The sequence below is a fragment of the Theropithecus gelada genome, chromosome 4 (genome assembly GCF_003255815.1).
Source record: "Theropithecus gelada isolate Dixy chromosome 4, Tgel_1.0, whole genome shotgun sequence".
NCBI lineage: Eukaryota > Metazoa > Chordata > Mammalia > Primates > Cercopithecidae > Theropithecus > Theropithecus gelada.
The window spans coordinates 133141056-133161494 of NC_037671.1; the positions used below are offsets into that span (position 1 = coordinate 133141056).

The 20439-nt window shown below is 40.7% G+C and overlaps 1 protein-coding gene across 2 annotated transcripts in view; it reads left to right on the top strand.

Annotated features, from left to right (window-relative positions):
• AFG1L (AFG1 like ATPase) overlaps positions 1-20439 on the top strand; it is a 221100-nt gene that overhangs the window by 197178 nt on the left and 3483 nt on the right. Inside the window, exons 11-12 of one of the 2 annotated variants that reach the window (XM_025383053.1) lie at positions 13728-13868; positions 17606-17719. In XM_025383053.1, the coding sequence (XP_025238838.1) occupies positions 13728-13868; positions 17606-17719 (255 nt within the window). The remainder of the gene's footprint in view (positions 1-13727; positions 13869-17605; positions 17720-20439) is intronic. The other variant, XM_025383054.1, reaches the window with a different exon arrangement.

Genomic DNA, 20439 nt, shown 5'->3' on the forward strand with positions numbered 1-20439 from the left:
TTTTTGTATTTTTAGTAGAAATGGGGTTTCACCATGTTGACCAGGCTGGTCTCCAACTCCTGACCTCAAGTGATCGCCCACCTTGGCCTTCCAAAGTGTTGGAATTACAAGTGTGAGCCACCACGCCCAGCCTTGTTTTTCTAATGATTATATTTATTATTTTGGAATCTGGCACATAAGAATAGTCTTAACATGAATTCATATGGTATTTTCAGTTTGTTTTGAAAAGGATACATTCACCCTAATTCCATTCAAGCATTTTTCTATTAAAAGGTACTTCTCTTTAAGATATGAAGTATTGTCATTGCCATGTAATTAAAGTAGGATGCCACGCATGTTTGTTTAATGAAGAGCTATCAGCGTATTCCTACAAAGGGTTTATAAGAAGTAGTCTATACAGATAAAGAGTAACTTTTAGGACCGTGTAATCTAGATAGAGCTCGAAATCATAATCGTCCTACTTCAGCTGAAATAATGGTAGCAGAGCAAGCATTAGTGAAGCAGAGAAAAAAGAAACTCAAGCTGACAGCTCATTTAGGTATACTGAAGTGAAGTGGATCATTGGAGGGCAGAAGGTGGTCTCATGGTAATGATTGTGCATTCCACATTGGTGTGGCATTGAGAAAATTCCCACTTCTGGCACCAGGGTCAATACCAAAGCAGACAACTGGGCCATTTCACATATAGGAGAAAAATGACAGCAGGCAAGCTCTTTATTTATTTATTTTTTGTTTGTTTGTTTGTTTGAGACGGAGTCTCGCTCTGTCGCCCAGGCTGGAGTGCAGTGGCCTGATCTCAGCTCACTGCAAGCTCCGCCTCCTGAGTTTACGCCATTCTCCTGCCTCAGCCTCCCCGAGTAGCTGGGACTACAGGCGCCTGCCACCTCGTCTGGCTAGTTTTTTGTATTTTTTAGTAGAGACGGGGTTTCACCGTGTTAGCCAGGATGGTCTCGATCATCTGACCTCGTGATCCGCCTGTCTCGGCCTCCCAAAGTGCTGGGATTACAGGCTTGAGCCACCGCGCCCGGCCCAAGCTCTTTATTTTTAAGTTTGTTAGAGAAACTGGGCTACATATAATCCAGGTGTATACTCTTGGTAATTAAGGAAAACACTTTGCAAACTCATTATAGATTTAAAGTTCTTTAAGTTTTCATCAGGTTTCCACAGAAACAGAGTTTGAAACAATAGTGGAGACTGCACAAACCATCGAATAAGTGGATTTTAATTGTTCCTGTTAAGAAAATTATTCAGATAACCAGCCACATCAAAGACTATTAAACTTTTTAATTGCTCAGGTGGAAAGATGGAGAATGTCATCATTATCTATCATAAGAAAATCAGCCTTAGATAATCCTACTTGAATTTTGAGCTAGAATAACATACTCAAGGATGCTACTAACTGAAGTGCTATTTAGTTACTCAAAGTAATCGTATGCTTTAATTATTCATAGGGCATAATGCATGAATTCACAATACTAATTATGGTTTCAAAAAGTGTATTATGCTATGGTTTAGTTACATAGGAGGATCAACTAATGCAAAACAAAAGTATAAATATTTGCAACTGCCATAGATATACTGTGCATGTAATTTAGTTGTATGTTAGTGTGGTCAAAGTAGAGAAGTGTCTTTTCCCTGTGTTTTGCAAAGTTCTTGTAGGATTTAATACAATGCCTCATATTTATTAAGCATTCGGTAATTATAATTGATTTTGAAGACTTAGTGATAGTGTCTTTATTTATTCATTAATTATGTATTATGCAAAACTCTGTTCCCTAGTCTGTGCTAGGTGCTGGGGACACTGAGGTGAATAGGACTCCCTGTCTTGTACAATGACGTAAATGAGGGTGACAACAGCAAATTTAAATGGTGTTGTAGCTCCTCAAGGTCTTTAGTATATGCTTTGTGTTGCATATTTTACATATTCATGATGTATTATAACATTAGGGAAGATGCAGGGGATGAAATAGCTGAAAAATAAAAACACAGAGAATATACTTTGCAATTAATAAAGATCTTTAATGTTGTTTTTCTACATCATTATTTTGGTTTTGCTCTTTTTTGTCATAATCATTTTGCTTCTTTCTCCTTTGGAAAATACTGACAAACCAAAAAAAAAGTGAAGATTATTAAACATACCTCTAAGTCTTTCACTCCAACCATTTAGAAATAACAACTAACATTTTAAATATATTTACTTATGCTATTTTCTGCATATATATTTTGGGCAAAACAAATATATAATTTTGCATTATGTTTTTCACTTAGTTTTTTTTTAATCATGGCATGTTTCTGTATCATAAAATATTTTTCATGGACACCATTATTTGTTGACAACATATTATTTTATTATATCAATGTGCCTTAATTTATTGAACCATTCTTCTGTTTTTAGATATTAAAGTCGCTTTTTGGTGACATAGTTATACATAACCTTACGTATAACCTTTGGTTGAATTTCTGATCACTTTCTCCTGATTGATTTCTAGAAGTGAAATGACTGGTATAAGTTTATAACTTTTTTTTAGGGCTCTTACTACAACCCAACAAACTGTTTTCAGGAACAACTAAACTAATTTGATCTTCCAGCAGCAATGGACGCTGCATTACATGTTTGCTGGCATCAAATTGCATAATTTATTTTTCATTGCCAAATTGCTATTTGAAAAATGATACAACATTCTTATTTCTTTGAAATAAGAATTTCTTTATTACTACTGAGCTTGACTATTTTTTTCATTTGTTTATTAGCCTCTTTTACTTACTATATTCTTTGTTCCATGAATTGTCTATTCAAATTCTATATTCATTTTTTTATGTTGGAATGCTGTTACAATTTTAGTTTTATTGTAGTCAATCTTTGTCTCACTTAATTCCTTTTTCATATCAGTTTGCTCTCTCCCTGCAGTTCTCTGCTTGTATTTGATTGGGTCCATGTCTTCTTGTATTCTAAAACGATACCACAAAATTTTCCAACTTTTTCCTTCTAGTTCTTGTATACAGTAAATCATAAGTTTTATTTCTAGAAATAAGTTTCATATTATACCATAAAAATTCCAAAATTGATTATAAAAATAAACAAAATAAATGGTGATATATGTGTTTAAATATACTTACCAATTATGCAAAACTAATTTTTAACTATAAAAGCTGGATCATATTTTTCTAGAGTGGCTGGACTTGCTAATGACTTAAAATAAAAGCTTTCAGTAGTAAATCTCTATAGCAAGTATAGTGTTTTCATTAGCTCTTGCTGCATAATAAATCACCCCAAAATTCAATGACATAAACTGAGTAACAATAAGCATCTGTTATTACCCTCTAGTCTACAGGCTATGGGGGCATTCTTTGGATCTCTGTTGGGTTCTTGTGTGCATCTGCAGTCAGTTTGCTGCTCTGGGCTAGGCTCTTCTCATCTGTGTGGGGCCAGCTGGCTGTATGCTAGCCTAGGATGCTCTCTTGGCTTTGGCAATTTTTGGCAAAATTTGGCAATTTGGGCAATCTTCTTGTGTTCTCTCCTCCTCCAGCAGGCTAGCCAAGGTATTGCAAAAGAGTGAACAGAAGCATGCAAAGCCTCTTGAGACCTAAGTTCAGAACTTGAAAGCTGTGACTTTTGCTTCATTCTGTTGGCCATGGTAAAGAGTTGAGCCATGGTAAAGAATAGACTCCATGTCTCAATGCAAGAGCTAGAAAGTTGCAATCCAAAGGATATGGACAAGGAGGCAAGAACAATTGCAGCCATTACTATAATCAGATGACCCCCGCCCCACATAGGCCTTCTTCAATTCTCCAGTGGATTTTAAATTATTGTAATTTAGTTCTAGAGAAGTTTTTAGTTAATCCAAGTAAACATCTTTAAATAACCCAAACATTTTAAAATAATGAATGCTTGGGAACAAAAGGCAACATTTGTATTTAAATCAGTATTGGTCACATTGATCAAGATGTCACACATCAAAAGTGATGTCCTTTGTGGGATACACAGGGTTGTATAAGATGATTTGGCAGCATCGATATGTAGTTTGGTGAAAACATTCATTATATTTCTGTATATTATATGATGATGAGAAGAAAAATAAACTTACAAATATATTTTGAAATATATCGGCCGGGCATGGTGGTTCATGCCTGTAATCCCAGCACTTTGGGAGGCCGAGGCAGGCAGATCACCTGAGATCAGGAGTTCAAGACCAGCCTGACCAACATGGTGAAACCCTGTCTCTACTAAAAATAGAAAAATTAGCCAGGCATGTGGCATGCACCTGTAATCCCAGCTACTTGGAAGGCTGAGGCAGGAGAATCGCTTGAACCCAGGAGGCGGAGACTGCAGTGAGCCAAGATTGTGCCACTGCACTCCAGCCTGGGTGACAGAGTGAGACTCTGTTTCAAAAAAAAAAAAAAGAAATATTGAATTTGAATAAAACTATCAAAATGTTTTCAAATTTGTAATGAGAAACTTCCCTGCATAAACATAACCTTTTTTTTTTTCTTGAGACAAATTCTTGCTCTGTCGCCCAGGCTGGAGTACAGTGGCGCCATCTTGGTTCACTGTAACCTCTGCCTCCTGGGTTTAAGCCATCCTCTCACTTCAGCCTCCCAAGTAGCTGGGACTACAGGCACGTGCCACTACATGTGGCTAATTTTTGTATTATTTGTAGAGATGAGATTTTACTATCTTACCCGGGCTGGTCTCAAACTCCTGAGCTCAAGAAATCCACCAACCTCAGCCTCCCAAAGTGTTGGGATTACAGGTATGAACCACCATGCCCAGCCCATAAACATAACTTTTTAAGAGTCAGTTTTGATACTTGAAATGGGATAAATGCAATTCCTGATTAAGACTTTTAAAATGATAATCCAGGCCAGGCATGGTTGTGCATGCCTGTAATCCCAGTCCTTTGGGAGGCCAAGGTGTTTGGGATTGCTTGAGCCTAGAATTTTGAGACCAGCCTTGGCAGCATAGCAAGACCTCATCTCTACCAAAAAAAAAAAAAAAAAAAAAAATTAGCTGGGCTCCATTAGTAGGTGGAGTGCACCTGTAGTTCCAGCTACTCGGAGGCTAAGGTAGGAGGATCGCTTGAGTCCAGGAGGTCAAGGCTGCAGTGAGCTGAGATCACACCACTGCACTCACTCCAGTCTGGGCAAAAGAGTAGATCCAGTCCTCTCCCCTCCCCCAGAAAAAATCTGAAGAAAATTTGAAGAGAAATTTTTTAAAAAAATAATAGATTCAGGGGGTATATGCACAGGTTTGTCACATGAGTGTATTGTATAATGCTGGAATTTGGGCTGCTAGGGTGCTTGTCATCTGAATAGTGAACATAGTGACCAATAGGTAATTTTTCCAACCCTTGCCCCCTTCTCTTGCTCCTGCTTTTGGGGTCCCCAGTGTCTATTTTTTCCATCTTTATGTCCATGTGTACCCATTGTTTAGCTCTCGTTTACAAGTGAGAACATGCAGTATTTGATTTTCTGTTTCTTTGTTAATTTCCTTAGGATAATGGCCTCCAGCTGCATCCATGTTGCTGCAAAGAACATGATTTCATTCTTTTTATGGCTGTGTAGTATTCCATGGTACGTGTGTGTGTGTGTACATATGTGTGTGTGTACACACACAAACATTTTCTTTATCCAGTCCACCATTGATGGACACTTAGATTGCTTCCATGCCTTTGTTGTTGTGAATAGTGCTGTTATAAACATGAATGCAGGTGTCTTTTTGATAAACATGAGTGCAGGTGTCCTTTTTTGCACTATCCTTTGGGTAGATACCCAGTAGTGGGATTGCTGGGTTGAATGGTAGTTCTATTTTTAGTTCTTTGAGAAATTTTCATACTGTTTTCCATGGGGGTTGAACTAATTTGCATTCCCACCAACAATGTATAAGCATTCCCTTTTCTCCACATTCCTCACCAACATCTGCTATTTTTTGGCTTTTTAGTAATAGTCATTCTGACTTTTGTGAGATGGTAGCTCATTGTGGTTTTAATTTGCATTTCTCTGATGATTAATGATGTTGGGCATTTTTTCCTATCTTTGTTGATCACTTGTATTTCTTGTTTCAAGAGGTGTCTGTTCATGTTTTTTGCCTACTTTGACGAGAATTTTTTTTTTTTTTTGAGACAGAGTTTTGCTCTGTCGCCCAGGCTGGAGTGTGATGGCGTGATCTCTGCTCACCGCAACCTCTGCCTCCTGGGTTCAAGCGATTCTCCTGCCTCAGCCTCCCAAGTAGCTGAAATTACAGGCACACACCACCACGCCTGGCTAGTTTTTTGTATTTTTAATAGACGGGGTTTCACCATGTTGGCCAGGCTGGTCTCAAACTCCTGACCCAGTGATCTGCCTGCCTCGACCTCCCAAAGTGCTGGAATTACAGACGTGAGCTACTGCGCCCGGCCGAAGAGAAATTTTTGATAGTTACTATCTGCGTGAACAAGAATCCCCATTCATACGAGGAAACATTAAGAAGTTTTGTATTTTCAGTAATGGTCGACTCTCTGTAATTTGCACCACCTTTTTTGTTAGGGCAATGAAGAAAGCTAGATGAAATTAGTAGTGGGATAGGCTAACTGCTACAACAAATAACCCCCAAATTAGAGGGTTAATAAATAAGCATGTATTTCTTGACCATATTACCATCCGATGCAGGCTGACAAGGAAATGTAGCTCCATGCAGTCCTTCATGGACCCAAACTTCATCTCTCCTTTAAGTCCTTAGAGTCCTCTCTCTTCAGCCACAGATGAGGAAAAGAAGGAAGATTCTGTGTAGAATGTTTTTATGGGCTAGACCTTGAAATGATCATATTACTGTCTCTCTCATTCCCTGGTCTGAACTTGATCACACAGCCACACTTAAATCCAAGGGAGGCTGGGCATTAATACAGACATACTTTGGAGATATTGCTGCTTGGTTCCAGACCACTGGAACTGATGAGTCGCAGGAATTTTTTGGTTTTCCAGTACATATAAAAGCTATGTTTATACTGTAGTCTATTAAGTGTGCAATAGCATTATGTCAAAAAAATACATACCTTAATTTAAAAATGCTTTATTACTAAAAAATGCTAACAATCATTTGAGCCTTCAGTTAGCTGTAATGTTTTTACTGGTATAGGCTTTTCTTGCCTCAATGTTTTGTTTTGTTTCTTTTTACCCAGACAGAGTCTCACTCTGTCGCCCAGGCTGGAATGCAATGGCATGATCTCGGCTCACTGCAACCTCTGCCTCCCAGGTTCAAGCGATTCTCTTGCCTTAGCCTCCTGAGTAGCTGAGATTACAGGTGCAGCCACCATGCCCGGTTTTGTTTTGTTTTGTTTTTGTTTGTTTGTTTTTTGAGATGGAGTTTTGCTCTTGTTGCCCAGGCTGGAGTGCAATGGCGCAATCTTGGCTCACCACAACCTCTGCCTCCTGGGTTTAAGTGATTCTTCTGCCTCGGCCTCCTGAGTAGCTGGGATTACAGACACGTGCCACGACACCCGGCTATTTTTGTATTTTTAGTAGAGATGGGGTTTCTCCCTGTTTATCAGGCTGGTCTCGAACTCCCTACCTCAGGTGATCCACTCACCTCGGCCTCCCAAAGTGCTGGGATTATAGGCATGAGCCACCGTGTCTGGCCTGGTTTTGTATATTTAGTAGACACAGGGTTTCCCCATGTTGGCCAGGCTGGTCTCCAACTCCTGACCTCAAGTGATCCGCCTGCCTTGGCCTCCCAAAGTGCTGGGATTATAGGCGTGAACCACCATGCCCAACCTCTTGCCTCAATGTTGATGACTGTTGACTGATCACAGTGGTGATTACTGAAGGTTAGGATGACTGTGACAATTTCTTAAAATAAGACAATGAACTTTGCTGTACAACGGACTCTTCCTTTTACAAAAGATTTCTTTGTAGCAAGTGATGCTGTTTGATAGCATCTACTCACAGCAGAACTTCTTTTGAAATTGGAGTCACTCCTCTCAACCCCTGCCACTTTAACAGCTAAGTTTATATAATAGTCTAAATCCTTTGTTATCATTTCAACAGTGTTCACACCATCTTCACCAGGAGTAGATTCCATCTCAAGAAACCACTTTCTTTGTCATCCATAAGAAGCAACTCTTTATCAGTTCAAGTTTGATCATGAGATTGCAGCAATTCAGCCGTATCTTCAGGTTCCACTTCTAATTCTAGTTCTCTCGCTATTTCCACCACATCTGCAGTTACTTCCTCTTGAACCTCTCCAAGTCATCCATGAGGCTTGGAGTCCTCTTCTTCCAAACTCCTATTAATGTTGATATTTTGACCTCCTCCCCATGAAGCACTAATGTTCTTCATGGTGTGTAGAATGATGAATCCTTTCCAGAAAGTTTTCAATTAACTTAGCCCAGATCCATCAAAGGAATCACTATATGTGGCAGCTATGGCCTTCCAAAATGTATTTCTTAAATAATTAGACTTGAAAGTCAAAATTACTTCTTAATCCATCAGCTGCAAAATGGATGTTGTGTTAACAGTCATGAAAACAACATTCATCTCTTTGTATAGTTCCACCAGAGCTCTTGGGTGACCAAGTGCATTGTCAATGAGCAGTAATCTTTTGAAAGAAGTCTATTTTTTCTGAGCAGTAGCTATTAAAGGGGGCTTAAAATACATAGTAAACCATGCTATAAAAAGATGTGCTGTCATCCAGGCTTTGTTGTTCCATTTTTAGGGCACAGGCAGGGTGGATTTAGCATCATTCTTAAGGGCTCTAGGATTTTCAAAATGGTAAATGAGCATTGGCTTCAACTTAAAGTCACCAGCTGCATTAGCCCCTAGCAAGAGAGTCAGTCTATCCTTTTGAAGCTTTGAAGCCAAGCATTGACTTCCCTATAGCTATGCAAGTCACAGAGGGCATCTTCTTCTGATTCATCTGCATTAAAAATCTGTTGTTTAGTGTAGCCACCTTCATGAATGATCTTAACTAGATCTTGCTGCAGCTTCTACATCAGCACTTGCTGTTTCACCATGAACTTTCGTTATCGAGATGGCTTCTTTCCTTAAACCTCGTGAACCAACCTCTGCTAGTTTCCGATTTTTCTTCTGCAACTTCCTCACCTCTCTCAATCTTCGTGTAATGGAGGAGAGTCAGGGCCTTGCTCTGTGTTAGGCTTTGGCTTAAGGAAGCATTGTGGCTGGTCTGATCTTCTATCTAGACCACTCAGACTTTCCCCAAATCAACAATAATGCTTTTTTACTTTCTTATCGTTTGTGTGTTCACTGGAGTAGCACTTTTTATTTCCTTCAAGAAATTTTCCTTTTCATTCACAACTTGGCTAACTGGCTCAAGAGGCCTAGCTTCTGTCTTGACTTTTGACATGCCTTCCCCACTAAGCATAATCATTTCTAGCTTTAGCTTTTATATGAGAGATGTACAACTCTTCCTTTCACTTGAGCACAGAGACCACTGTAGTGTTATTAATTGACCTAATTTTAATATTGTTGTATCTCAGGGAATAGGAAAGCCTGAGGAGAGAAAGAAAGATGGGGGAACAGCCAGTGGTGGAGCAGTCAGAACACACAAAATGTGTCAATTAAGTCCACCGTCTTATAAGGGTGTGGTTCGTGGCACCCCAAAGCAATTACAACAGTAACATGGAAGATCACTGATCCCAGATCACCATACCAGATATAATAATAATGAAAAAGTGTGACATATTGTGACAGTTACCAAAATGTGACACAGAGACATGAAGTGAGCACATGCTGTTGGAAAAATATCACCAACAAACTTGCTTGATGCAGAGTTGCCACAAATCTTCAATTTGTAAACGAAACAAAAGTATCTTCAGAATTTATGCAGTAAAATGAAGCACAATAAAATGAAGGGTGCCCGTAGTCTATCTGTGTGCCCAGAAAGAAGAGAAAAACATGGATATTGGTATGTACTAAGCAATCTTGTTTTCAAAATGAGGTGAACTGAACTTTTGGCAGCCTTATTGTGTTAGTGGGACAAAAGTCAGAGACCAGGGCCATCCATAGATGGGAACCTATTTAACTGCCTGTCTCCCCAATTTTGGATAAAGTCCTGAGTAGATTTCATCCTGAAGTCCTGAAGGACTGCACTTAGGAATTAGCATAAAGCAGAAATAAGCCAGCCCTCTCATGGACTTCAGCCAGATTTGCAGCTGAATACTTAGAAAACCTCAAGCCCTGAGCTTGGATTTTTTTTTTGAGATGGAGTCTCACTTTGTCACCCAGGCTGGAGTGCAATGGCACGATCTCAGCTCCCTGCAACCTCCACCCCCTGGGTTCAAGCGATTCTCCTGCTTCAGTTTACTGCAAACTCAGACTCCCAGGCTCAAGCGATCCTCCCACCTCAGCCTCCTGAGTAGCTGCAACCACAGGCACATACCACCACACCTGGCTAACTTTGTGTATCTTTTGTAGAGATGGGGTTTCACTATGTTGCCCAAACTGGTCTCCAACTCCTGAGCTCAAGTGATCTACCCATCTCAGCTTCCCAAAGTGCTGGGATTACAGGCATGAGCCACTGGGCCTGGCTTCCTCTGCTATACTTTAATTATCTCCAGATTATTTATAATACCTAGTGCAATGTAATGCTATGTAAATAGTTGTTATAATGTATTACTTGTTAATATTTGTGTTGGTTTTTGTGTTATATATTTTTTTCAAATATTTTGATCAGCAGTTGGTTGGATCTGCAGATGTGGAACCCACAGATATGGAGAGCCAACTGAATTGTTTTTCTTGTTTATCTTTCCTATTTATTATTCTCTTTTTTATTTTTTACTTTTTTGAACTTTTCTTTTTAGAAATATGCTTACCCATGAATTTATTAAAAACCAAAATGTCATTATTTTAAATTAGTCCTATTCTTATTGGACCTGATTTTTTTTTGAGGGCGGGGGGGAAACTTCCTTCTTTGATTAATACATTTCATTCTTCTTTCTCATGTTTTTAAAGAAAAAAATATTGCTATCTCTTCATGGCTTAAATTGAGAGAGATCTCTTTGGCAACGAATAACCTCTCCTTGTTTGAATGACTTTTTTTTATTGTAGTAAAATACTATATAACATAAAATTGACCATTTTAACTAATTCTAAGTGTACAGTTCAGAGGCATTAAGTACATTCATATCGTTGTACAGTGATCAACACTGTCTACCTCTAGAACTTTTTCCTCATCCTAAACTGAATGTATTAAACAACAATTCCACATTCACCCAATGACGGTTGTCTTGAAAGGAGACAGATAACTCTATTGAGCTTTGTTTTCTTTATGTGAATGAGCATGTAATTGTTTTAGGGATATGAGGGGAAGGAATAGTTGCTAATATAATGGCAATTGCAGAACCTACTGCCAAAGGTATATAATTTGTAAAATAGCTGAATGGGCAAAATTCTGATTTTCAGTTGCCCTAGGCACTTCAGTGCACTTCTGATAATGATTTTCCTTGGGCATGTAGTTATTCTGATAGAAATCACATCCATGCATAAAGAGTGAGCTTAATTATACGTAACTACATACCTAATATGAGGTTTTACATTGTTTTACATATACTTTCTGGTTTACACAAGATGAGACACTAAATCCTAACTGATCTCAAAAAAAGTAGTGTACCTTCAGAGCATGAGAGTCTTAATGTATGAGTTTTCCTTTTTACAAAAAGACACCGTATTTTGCCCTCCCCTCTCTCCCTTTCGGGGATTGTTTTCACTATTTGGTGATTCTACAGTCTCATCTGGTGCCTGCTGTGACTCCCAAGACAGTCAAGTGCACAAAGGCTGATTTAGGGTCTTGGATTCCTCTTGAGAATGACATACTCAATTCATTTGTACTGAGCCCAATCATTTGAGCTCAAAATAATAAAAATAAAAGTCACTAAGATGGTTTGAATACTAATGTATGCCCCAGGCACTGTGCTAAATGCTTTGCATGTATTATTTTATTTAATCCTCACAATTCTGTCAGATAGGAATCAAATCCCCATTTTACAAATGAGAAAACTAAGGAACAGGAAGATGATGTAACTTGCCAGTGACACCCAGTTGGTAAGTAGCAACTGAGGAGTCAGATCCAGGCCTTCCAGAGCCCTCACTCCCAGCTTCTCTATTAACACGTGCTCCTGGTCTGTATTGGGCTCAATAGCAGGATTCTCTTGGAAGAGAAGCAAGTTTAAACCAACCCCACCCCACTCCCAGAAAAACCCACAGCACACTGGAACCCTCCGGCTTGTCTCAGCTAAGGCCAGGCACAGGGTCTGGAGGTAGAGGCTCTCCAGCCAGGGAAGGAAAATGGGAAGGGTGGAGGTTGCCTCCTCCTGGCCACCATTTGTTAGCTGGTTGGTGAGAAGAGATGGGAGGAAGGGGCACGGTCAGCACATTTCCAAAGGACTCGGGTCATTCTTGGTGTTCTTTGTCTCTGGTTTTGTGCCCATTGCCTAGGTCGCATAATCGCTGCATCCTTCTTAGAACTGCTCTCTATGTAGGGAACCACTTCTCCAGAACCTGACTCTCTGGATTTACTTGTACCTCCCACTTGTACCTCCCCACACCTCTATGCAAATTCTTCTTTCCTGAGCATAACTGATTTCAGCTGGTTGGTAGGACAGTGGTAGGCTTAAGTGAATGGACAAAGGTGAGAATGACTCTCCTCCTCCTCACGGTTTCCTAATTCTCCCAGGAATATCGCCTTATCAACATTTCTGAAAGAAGTTTCATGCAAAGGACTTCCCAAATGAGATAGACATTTCTGGGCAGGGAGCAGTAATGATGGATTCTGCCAGAAACTGAGGAGGCTCAGCCACCTGTGTCCTAGAGGTCAGTCAGGGTGACCCAGAAGCTTCCAGAGGGACTTCAGAGCAGCTCCTGGGCCACTCGGTCTCTGCCTTCTCCCGACTCCAGCAGGGCCAGAAACACTCTCCCAACATGTGCTCATGGTTTGCTGCTCACAGAGTACAGTCATCCACAGGCAGCTTAAAACGAGCAGAGGTAACATTTCCTGGGAGTGTTCCTAACCCCAAATAATGTGTTTGCAGATCATGTTCCTAATGTTCAGGAGTTAAATTCATGTTCAGAAACAAGTGCTTTACATTTGTAGGTGGCACTTTTATGAATAATATTGTGGACCTTGAGTCCCAAATTCTCCTCGTATCAAGAGGCAGTGCCCTGCCTCCAGTTTTTCTGGGGCTCTCATCTGCTCCTGCTCACTTAAGCCCTTCAGTATTTCCTACAGAGGTTAGCAATGTTGCACTTGAATAATTGTACCTTAAATTAAACTAAAAATAATTTCTGATAATTTTCATACTGACGCACAGTCTTTATTTCAAAATGGCGGTATAATCTTCAGCATGCCGTTATCAAATAGCTCCATTGACCAATACTGGCAGTTTGCAGTTGAGTCACGGGAAGGATTTATTAGGACATGTTTAAAGTGATGTCATAGAAATAAAAATATGGACAGATACCTAAAGAGTACCAGCTGAGGCTGTGGCTAGAGATATTCTTTCACTCCCCACCACACTCTTGTCTTCTCTCTTACCCCTTTTTTACATCACTATTAAGGCAACACAGTGTACGTTGTCTGTGTCCTTAGCCTACTCTGAAAACACTGCCCCATTTGGTCAAGTTACCCAAAGCTACCACCTAGATCACACCGTGACAAGAAAGAGGTGTTTTCACACTAAACTAATCCAAAGGCAACCAGAATTGATTTATTTTTTAATTTTCTTTATTTCATTTTAATCATAGCCACTTGGAGCCAGTGACTATTTGGAACTATCAAAGAATTTTGATACAATATTTTTACGAAACATTCCGCAATTTACTCTGGCAAACAGAACTCAAGGTCGAAGATTCATAACTCTCATCGATAACTTTTATGATCTCAAGGTAAGGATGTAGTACATTTTCTTAAAACTAAACACTTTGTATTGTGGAGCCACATTGCCTGGGCTGGAATCCTGACTTAATGTATTTCTATCACTTATTTCACCTCTTTGTGCCTCCATTCCTTCATGTGTGAACTGGGGATGATAATATTATTTACTTCTGAGGGTTGTTGCAATGACTAAAAAGGCAAATCCATGTAAAGCATTTAAAACATTTGGCACAAACTGAATGCTGTATAAGCACTATCAGTGAAGCAGCAGTAGTACGATAGTAAAACTCCCATCACAAGACGCTCTGCTGTGTGAATGATTGCATCATTCTACCAAGCAGCTTATATGCTTCATCTATCCCATTCTGAAACACAATGTCTTGCATAGACTGAATGCTCAGTAAGTATTTGTTGCATGAATAAATGATTGCACTGATAGAATAATGCATGAGCAAGCCAGGTGTGACGGCTCATGCCTATCATCCCAGCACTTTGGGAGGCCAAGGGAGGATCGCTTGAGGCCAGGAGTTCAAGACCAGCCTGGACAGCATAGCAAAATCCTAGCTCTACAAAAAATAAGAAAATTAGCTGGGTGTGGCAGTGTGGGCCTGTCATCCTGCCTACTTGGGAGGCTGAGGTGGGAGGATTGCTTAAGCCCAGGAGTTCAAGGTTACAGTAGTGAGTCATATTATGCCACTGCACTCCAGCCTTCCAGCCTGGGTGACAGAGTGAGGCCCTATCTCTCAAAAAAAAAAAAAAAGAAGAAGAAGAAGAAGTAGGAGAAAGAGAAGGAGGAGGAGGAGAAGGAGGAGAAGGAGAAGGAGAAGGAGAAGAAAACAAATGAGTGGATGACTAGAGGACCCTTCTGAATACTGAAGCTCTCTCTCTCCCTATGACCCAGAAACCCCAGTAGCTAGCATTATTCCATCTTGTTGTTTGTTTGTTTTTAATCCATATGTTTTAGTGTGAATTGCCAAGCCATCGCCCATTCATCAAAGGAGCATAGCCTAGTGGTTCAAGAGTGGGCCCTGGGGTCAGGCTGTCTATCCTAGAGACCATCTTAATCTCTCTGAGCTTCAACTGCCTTTTCTAGAAAAAGCAGATAATAATGGTACTTATGAAGTTGTTGTGAATATTAAATGAGCATGTAAAGCACAAAGAATGTTGTCTGGCATATGGTATGCTCTCAAAGGTGAGCTATTAATAGAATGTATCTGTAAATATAGATTCATAGCAAAAGTACATTTTGAAATTAGAATTAATTTAAATATTATTTTACCATTAGATACACTTTTTTCCTCCCTATTCTTTGCACAGAATTAGAGCAGTGATTCTAAATTGAAGGGACTTTGTGGGAAGGAGATAAGCCACAGAATCTGCTGGGAGGGAGAGGTGATAATTTAATATTTCATTTGCTCATTCATTCTGTAAACTTCATCATGCCAAACACTAGAAATTCAGTGGCAAGTGAAACTAGATGGTGCCTGCCTTCAAAGAGCTTAGATAGCCTAATACCAGAGAAAGGTGATTCAGATGTCCACGGAACTCAATGTAAAATCACCACTGTGGGATGACCTCTTAGAGAAGGAGGCATATGGTGCTGTGAAAGTCTAGCGGGGAGAGTGCACTGATCTATGGGGTGGGAAATCCTCTGAGGGCCACCTGTGGCAGAACCATCTGGCCTACTTAAAAATCCAGATTCCAGAGCTCACCCATCCCCACCCCAGCAAATGAGTACCAGGCATGGGGCCAGGAACTGCATGTTCTCATGTTTCTCAGGTGCTTCCTATAAACGCTGAGAAGAGCGAGGGCTAAACTCTATGCACAGAACGAAAGGGGTAACCAGCTTGGGGAGTTTGCAGCAACGGCTCCGGGGTGGGCCGAGTGTGAAGGCAGCAAGTGTGGCTCTGACGCAGAAGCTGAGGGAAGGCCACCTAAGGGAGTGCTATCAAAAGCTGCTGTGTGTCCCTGTGGAGCCCACACACGTGTGACCAGGGAATCTGGAGAGGCAGGAGGCTGAGGACGCAGAGCTGGGGGATGGAGGCCCATCAGCTGTGAGTGGTTTGCCTTCCACAGACTCGACTCTACACTAATGGTGGGGAGGGCAGGGGTGGAATGAAGGGCAGGGGCCTGGAGGCTGCTGTTTTTACAGGACTAGGCTTCAAGAAGAAAACGATGGAGGGGCATGATTAAGTTGGCTCATAGTGGAGGATTGAGAGACTTGTTATTTTGATATTTTAGCTAGGAATGCCTTAGAGAAAGCTTATGGCCCCCATCCCTCAGTCCTACCCCCAACCCTACCTCACCCCCACCTTTTCACTTCTTAATTGAAGGAAAAAAGAATTTATCTGGCAATATGATGGAATACTCAAACTACCCTCCTAACATTCCCTTTAACTAAACCACACATTTAGAGATTACACTCTTTATTAAAGTGTAGTCAAAACCATTTTATTTCAGAAATTGGGAGCATTAAACAGACATTATTCTATAATGTATTCATGGAGATTTGTGAAAGAAGGATAGTCCCATGTAAATAATAAAAAAGTGTCTTTGATTAAAATAACTTATAAGAGGAGGTAGAAGGCCATTTGGATATGGAAAATCTAGTGTCAAATGTCAACACATGATTTTTAAGTACTGGTGTATTATTATTTAAATAATGATTTAAAAAGATAGTTATGAATCCTGAAGACAAATTCAGGACTTTTAAAACATCAAAAAGAATATGTTTTGTATTTAAACTAGTGGATATAAAAGCTATAAAAGCTGTCTCCAATATATGATCACATATGAACACTCAAATACTTACATAATCAAGAGATATTAATGTAAATCTTCGTCTTTTTGAAGAAGGTCCTAGCAGGATGCTAATATCACTGGCCTAATTAGAATAGCAATGCACTGAACTTAGCAGTCTGCTGTGCAGCAAAAGGGTAACTAACCTCTTCACAGTGTCTCTGGGGAGCATCTTAGGTGCACAGACCAGCTCCAAACAGCCAGGTATAAATGTCAACATCACAGTGTAATCATCTTAGTCAGTATGTGGTGCTATACAAAATACCATAGACTGGGTAATTTATAAATAATAGGAATTTATTTCTTCCAGTTCTAGGAGGTCTGAGATCAAGGTGCCAGCAGGTTTGGGTGTTTGGTGAGGGCTACGCTCTGCTTCAGGATGATGCCTTGTTGCCGCCGGAGGGCACAAATGTTGTGTTCTTGCATGGTGGAAGGAATGGAAGGCAAAAAATGGTGAACTCCCTCCATCAAATCTTGTGTAAGGGCACTGAATCCCATGGGTGAAAGCAGAGCCTCATGACTCAATCATATCCTAGAGGCCACACCTCTTAATCCTATTGCATTGTGGAGTAAGTTTCAGCATGAATTTTGGATGGGACAAAAACATTCAAACCAGAGCAGTAATGGAAAAAGCATTGGACTAAGAACTGAAGATCTGGGCTGACGTCTTGAACTGAGTCCTGTCCAGCCCTGAAGTCTCCCAATAAACCTTTGTGCCCTACTTCACAGGGTGGTAGGAGTTGTGTGGAAATATTCTGAAAAGTACTATGCAGTTTTAAAACACTGCTTTAAAGAGATAAACAATTAGGAAAAAAATATATGGACGTCTTAAAAGCAAAGATCCAAGCTTCTGTATGTGAAAAACAGATTTTTATTTTGTGAGATTTTTCTTACCTTCAACTTGTGAAATGTAAAGAGTAACACATTTACTCATTTTCTTCTATTTCAGGTGCGTGTAATTTGCTCTGCGTCGACTCCTATATCAAGCTTATTTTTACATCAACATCATGACAGTGAGTTGGAGCAAAGCAGAATACTGATGGATGATTTGGGGCTGAGCCAGGTAGGCGATATTAACATAATCTCTTTTTATTATAAAACAGCTTAATTGTTTTTGGTTTGATGCATGGCTACATTTTGAAGAAGAAATGCAGTGTATAGTTAACCATTGATTTGCTGCTTCTCCTGTAAGCCCGTGTAGCAAATTTATCATTCTCAATATCACTAAATATAGAAAATTATAAACTTAACAGTGGAGAGAATCTTAGTGGTCATGTAGTTCAGTGCTCCATTTTGCATGTGATAAAAATGAAGCCTAGAGAGGTGGACTAAGGTGCCCACGGTCACACTGCTGAATAGTGGTAGGCCAGAGCTGGATGCCAAGCCACCTGCGTCTGGTTCTGGGCTTGCTCTGCTATACCATGCTGCCCTTTCTGGATATCTTTCTAAATGCTTGCTGGATTTGTAGAGTGCATGATACAGTATCCAAGCATGTGGGCTGGCTAGTCCAGGACCATGGAGTGCCTAGCAAGGTCCTGGGCTTGAAAAGAAATCCCTGATTAATCTCCCTACCTCCATTCTGCAAACATTTATGGAGTACCTGTGGGTGCCAGGCTCTGGGGACACTCTGTAGGGAACAAACAGATGCTAGCCCAGTTTTCCTGGAACTTGGAGTCTGGCGATTCACCCCAGGCCAACCAGAAGTGACTTTGCATTTTCTCCTTCTGTAAGAATGTTATGGGATGTGTTTCTTCTCACCTATCAACAATTGAAATATTAGTCAAAAGTTTACAACTATCAACACTCACCCCCTGAGGGGAGCCCAATTCTTCCAGCCCCACAGGTGAAAGACTGCCTGGAACAAGGAAACAATTCCTTATCAACCTGAGTAGAAATGAGACATTTTCAGGAGTTTGGGAGAATGAAGCCTGTTTAGAAAGTGAACTTTCCAATATGATGACTTAAACCTATGTGTATGTCTTAGTCTGCTATAACAAAACACCATGAACTGGGTAGCTTACAGACAACAGAAATTTATTTCTAACAGTTCTGGAGGCTGGGAAGTCCAAGATCAGGGTGCCATCTGGTGAAGGCCCACTTCCTAGTTCATAAGCCTCTGTCTTTTCTGTATAAACCTCACACGGTGGAAGGGGTGAGGGATCTCTCTGGGGCATCTTTTATAAAGGCATTAATCTCATTCATTAGGGCTCCACCCACAAGACCTAATCAACTCCCAAAGGCTCCGCCTCCAATACTATCACCTTATGGGTTAGGATTTCAACATATGAATTTTGGATGGACACAAACATTCAGACCATAGCAGTGTAGAAATAAATAGCTGCTTATAAATCTCTGTACTGGGATCATTTGAAATGTTGGTTCTCCAAGAGCAATATTTACATCCAAATACTGTCTTTGACAATTTGAAAGAATACACTTGAGGAGCTACATCAGCTCAGTTTCTAAAGTCCTTTACATCAGGGCCCCCCAGCCCCTGGGCCACAGACTGGTATTGGTTTGTGGCCTGTTAGGAACCAGGTCTCACAGCAGGAGGTGAGCAGTGGAGGAGCAAGCATTACCACCTGAGCTCCGCCTCCTGTCCCATCAGCGGCAGCATTAGATTCTCAGAGGACCGCCAACTCTGTTGTGAACTGCATGTGCAAGGGATCGAGGTTGCACACTGTTTATGAGAATCTAATGCCTAAGATCTAAGGTAGAACAGTTTCATCCCGAAACCATCCCCCTGCCCCGGTCCCTGGAAAAATTCTCTTACATGAAACTGGTGCCTGGTGCCAAAAGGTTGGTAAAGTTTACATCATTGGCTCTTAAAATTTTTTTCCCCTAGGCTGGTGCAATGGGTCATTCCTGTAATCCTAGTACTTTGGGAGGCCGAGGTGGGCAGACTGCTTTGAGCTCAGGAGTTTAAGACCAGCCTGGGCAACATGGTGAAACACCATTTCTACAAAAAATAAAAAATAAAAAATTAGCCAGGTGTGGTGGTACATACCTGTAATCTTAGCTACTGGGGAGGCTGAGGCAGGAAGATCACTTGAACCCAAAAGGCAGAGGTTGCAGTGAGCCAAGATGGCACCACTGCACTCCAGCCTGGGTGACGGAGTGAAACCCTGTCTCAAATTCCCCTAGGATCAAGACAAAGTAAGCTCAGCAGATGGAGCCAATCATATATGAAGAAATCAGGGAATGTGACCTCAGGGCCATGAAGGTTCACAATGAATCAGTGGAGAAGATGGACTTAGGAATCCAGAATTTTTCTCTGAAAAAGCATACTAGCAAACCTCTAAGGAAAGAGAAAAATTCCAAGCCCACTTAGTGGCCACGAGTCTGTGTTGGTGTCACTAGTCTGGGGTTACCAGCCTTACAGAGATGGGGTTACTAGCCTCACAGAGACAGGGCTTCCCAACTTGGTCCTAGATGGTGGGATCAATTGTCCCAGCAGCTGAAGACTAACAACAGCCCTGGCTTTCAGCCCTGGCTTTTAGATCTCAGGCACATTCTCCAGAACCCAGACCCACTGTTCATTCGCATTTGCTGTCCTTTAGTCATTGGTTGGATTGGAAAAGGCTCTCCAGAGGTTTGTCCTTAGGGCCTCCCCATTAGGCAGTGGGACCCTGTCTGGAGGCCTACAGCAGCCTCTTTCTAGCTTCTCGGAACTACTGTTTTTTTTTTGTTTTGTTTTGTTTAACATTACTTATTTCTGATGTACACTTCTGGAGAAAGTTTTCCCTTTTAAGTTTTCTCTCTGATAATTTGATGTGTTTACTG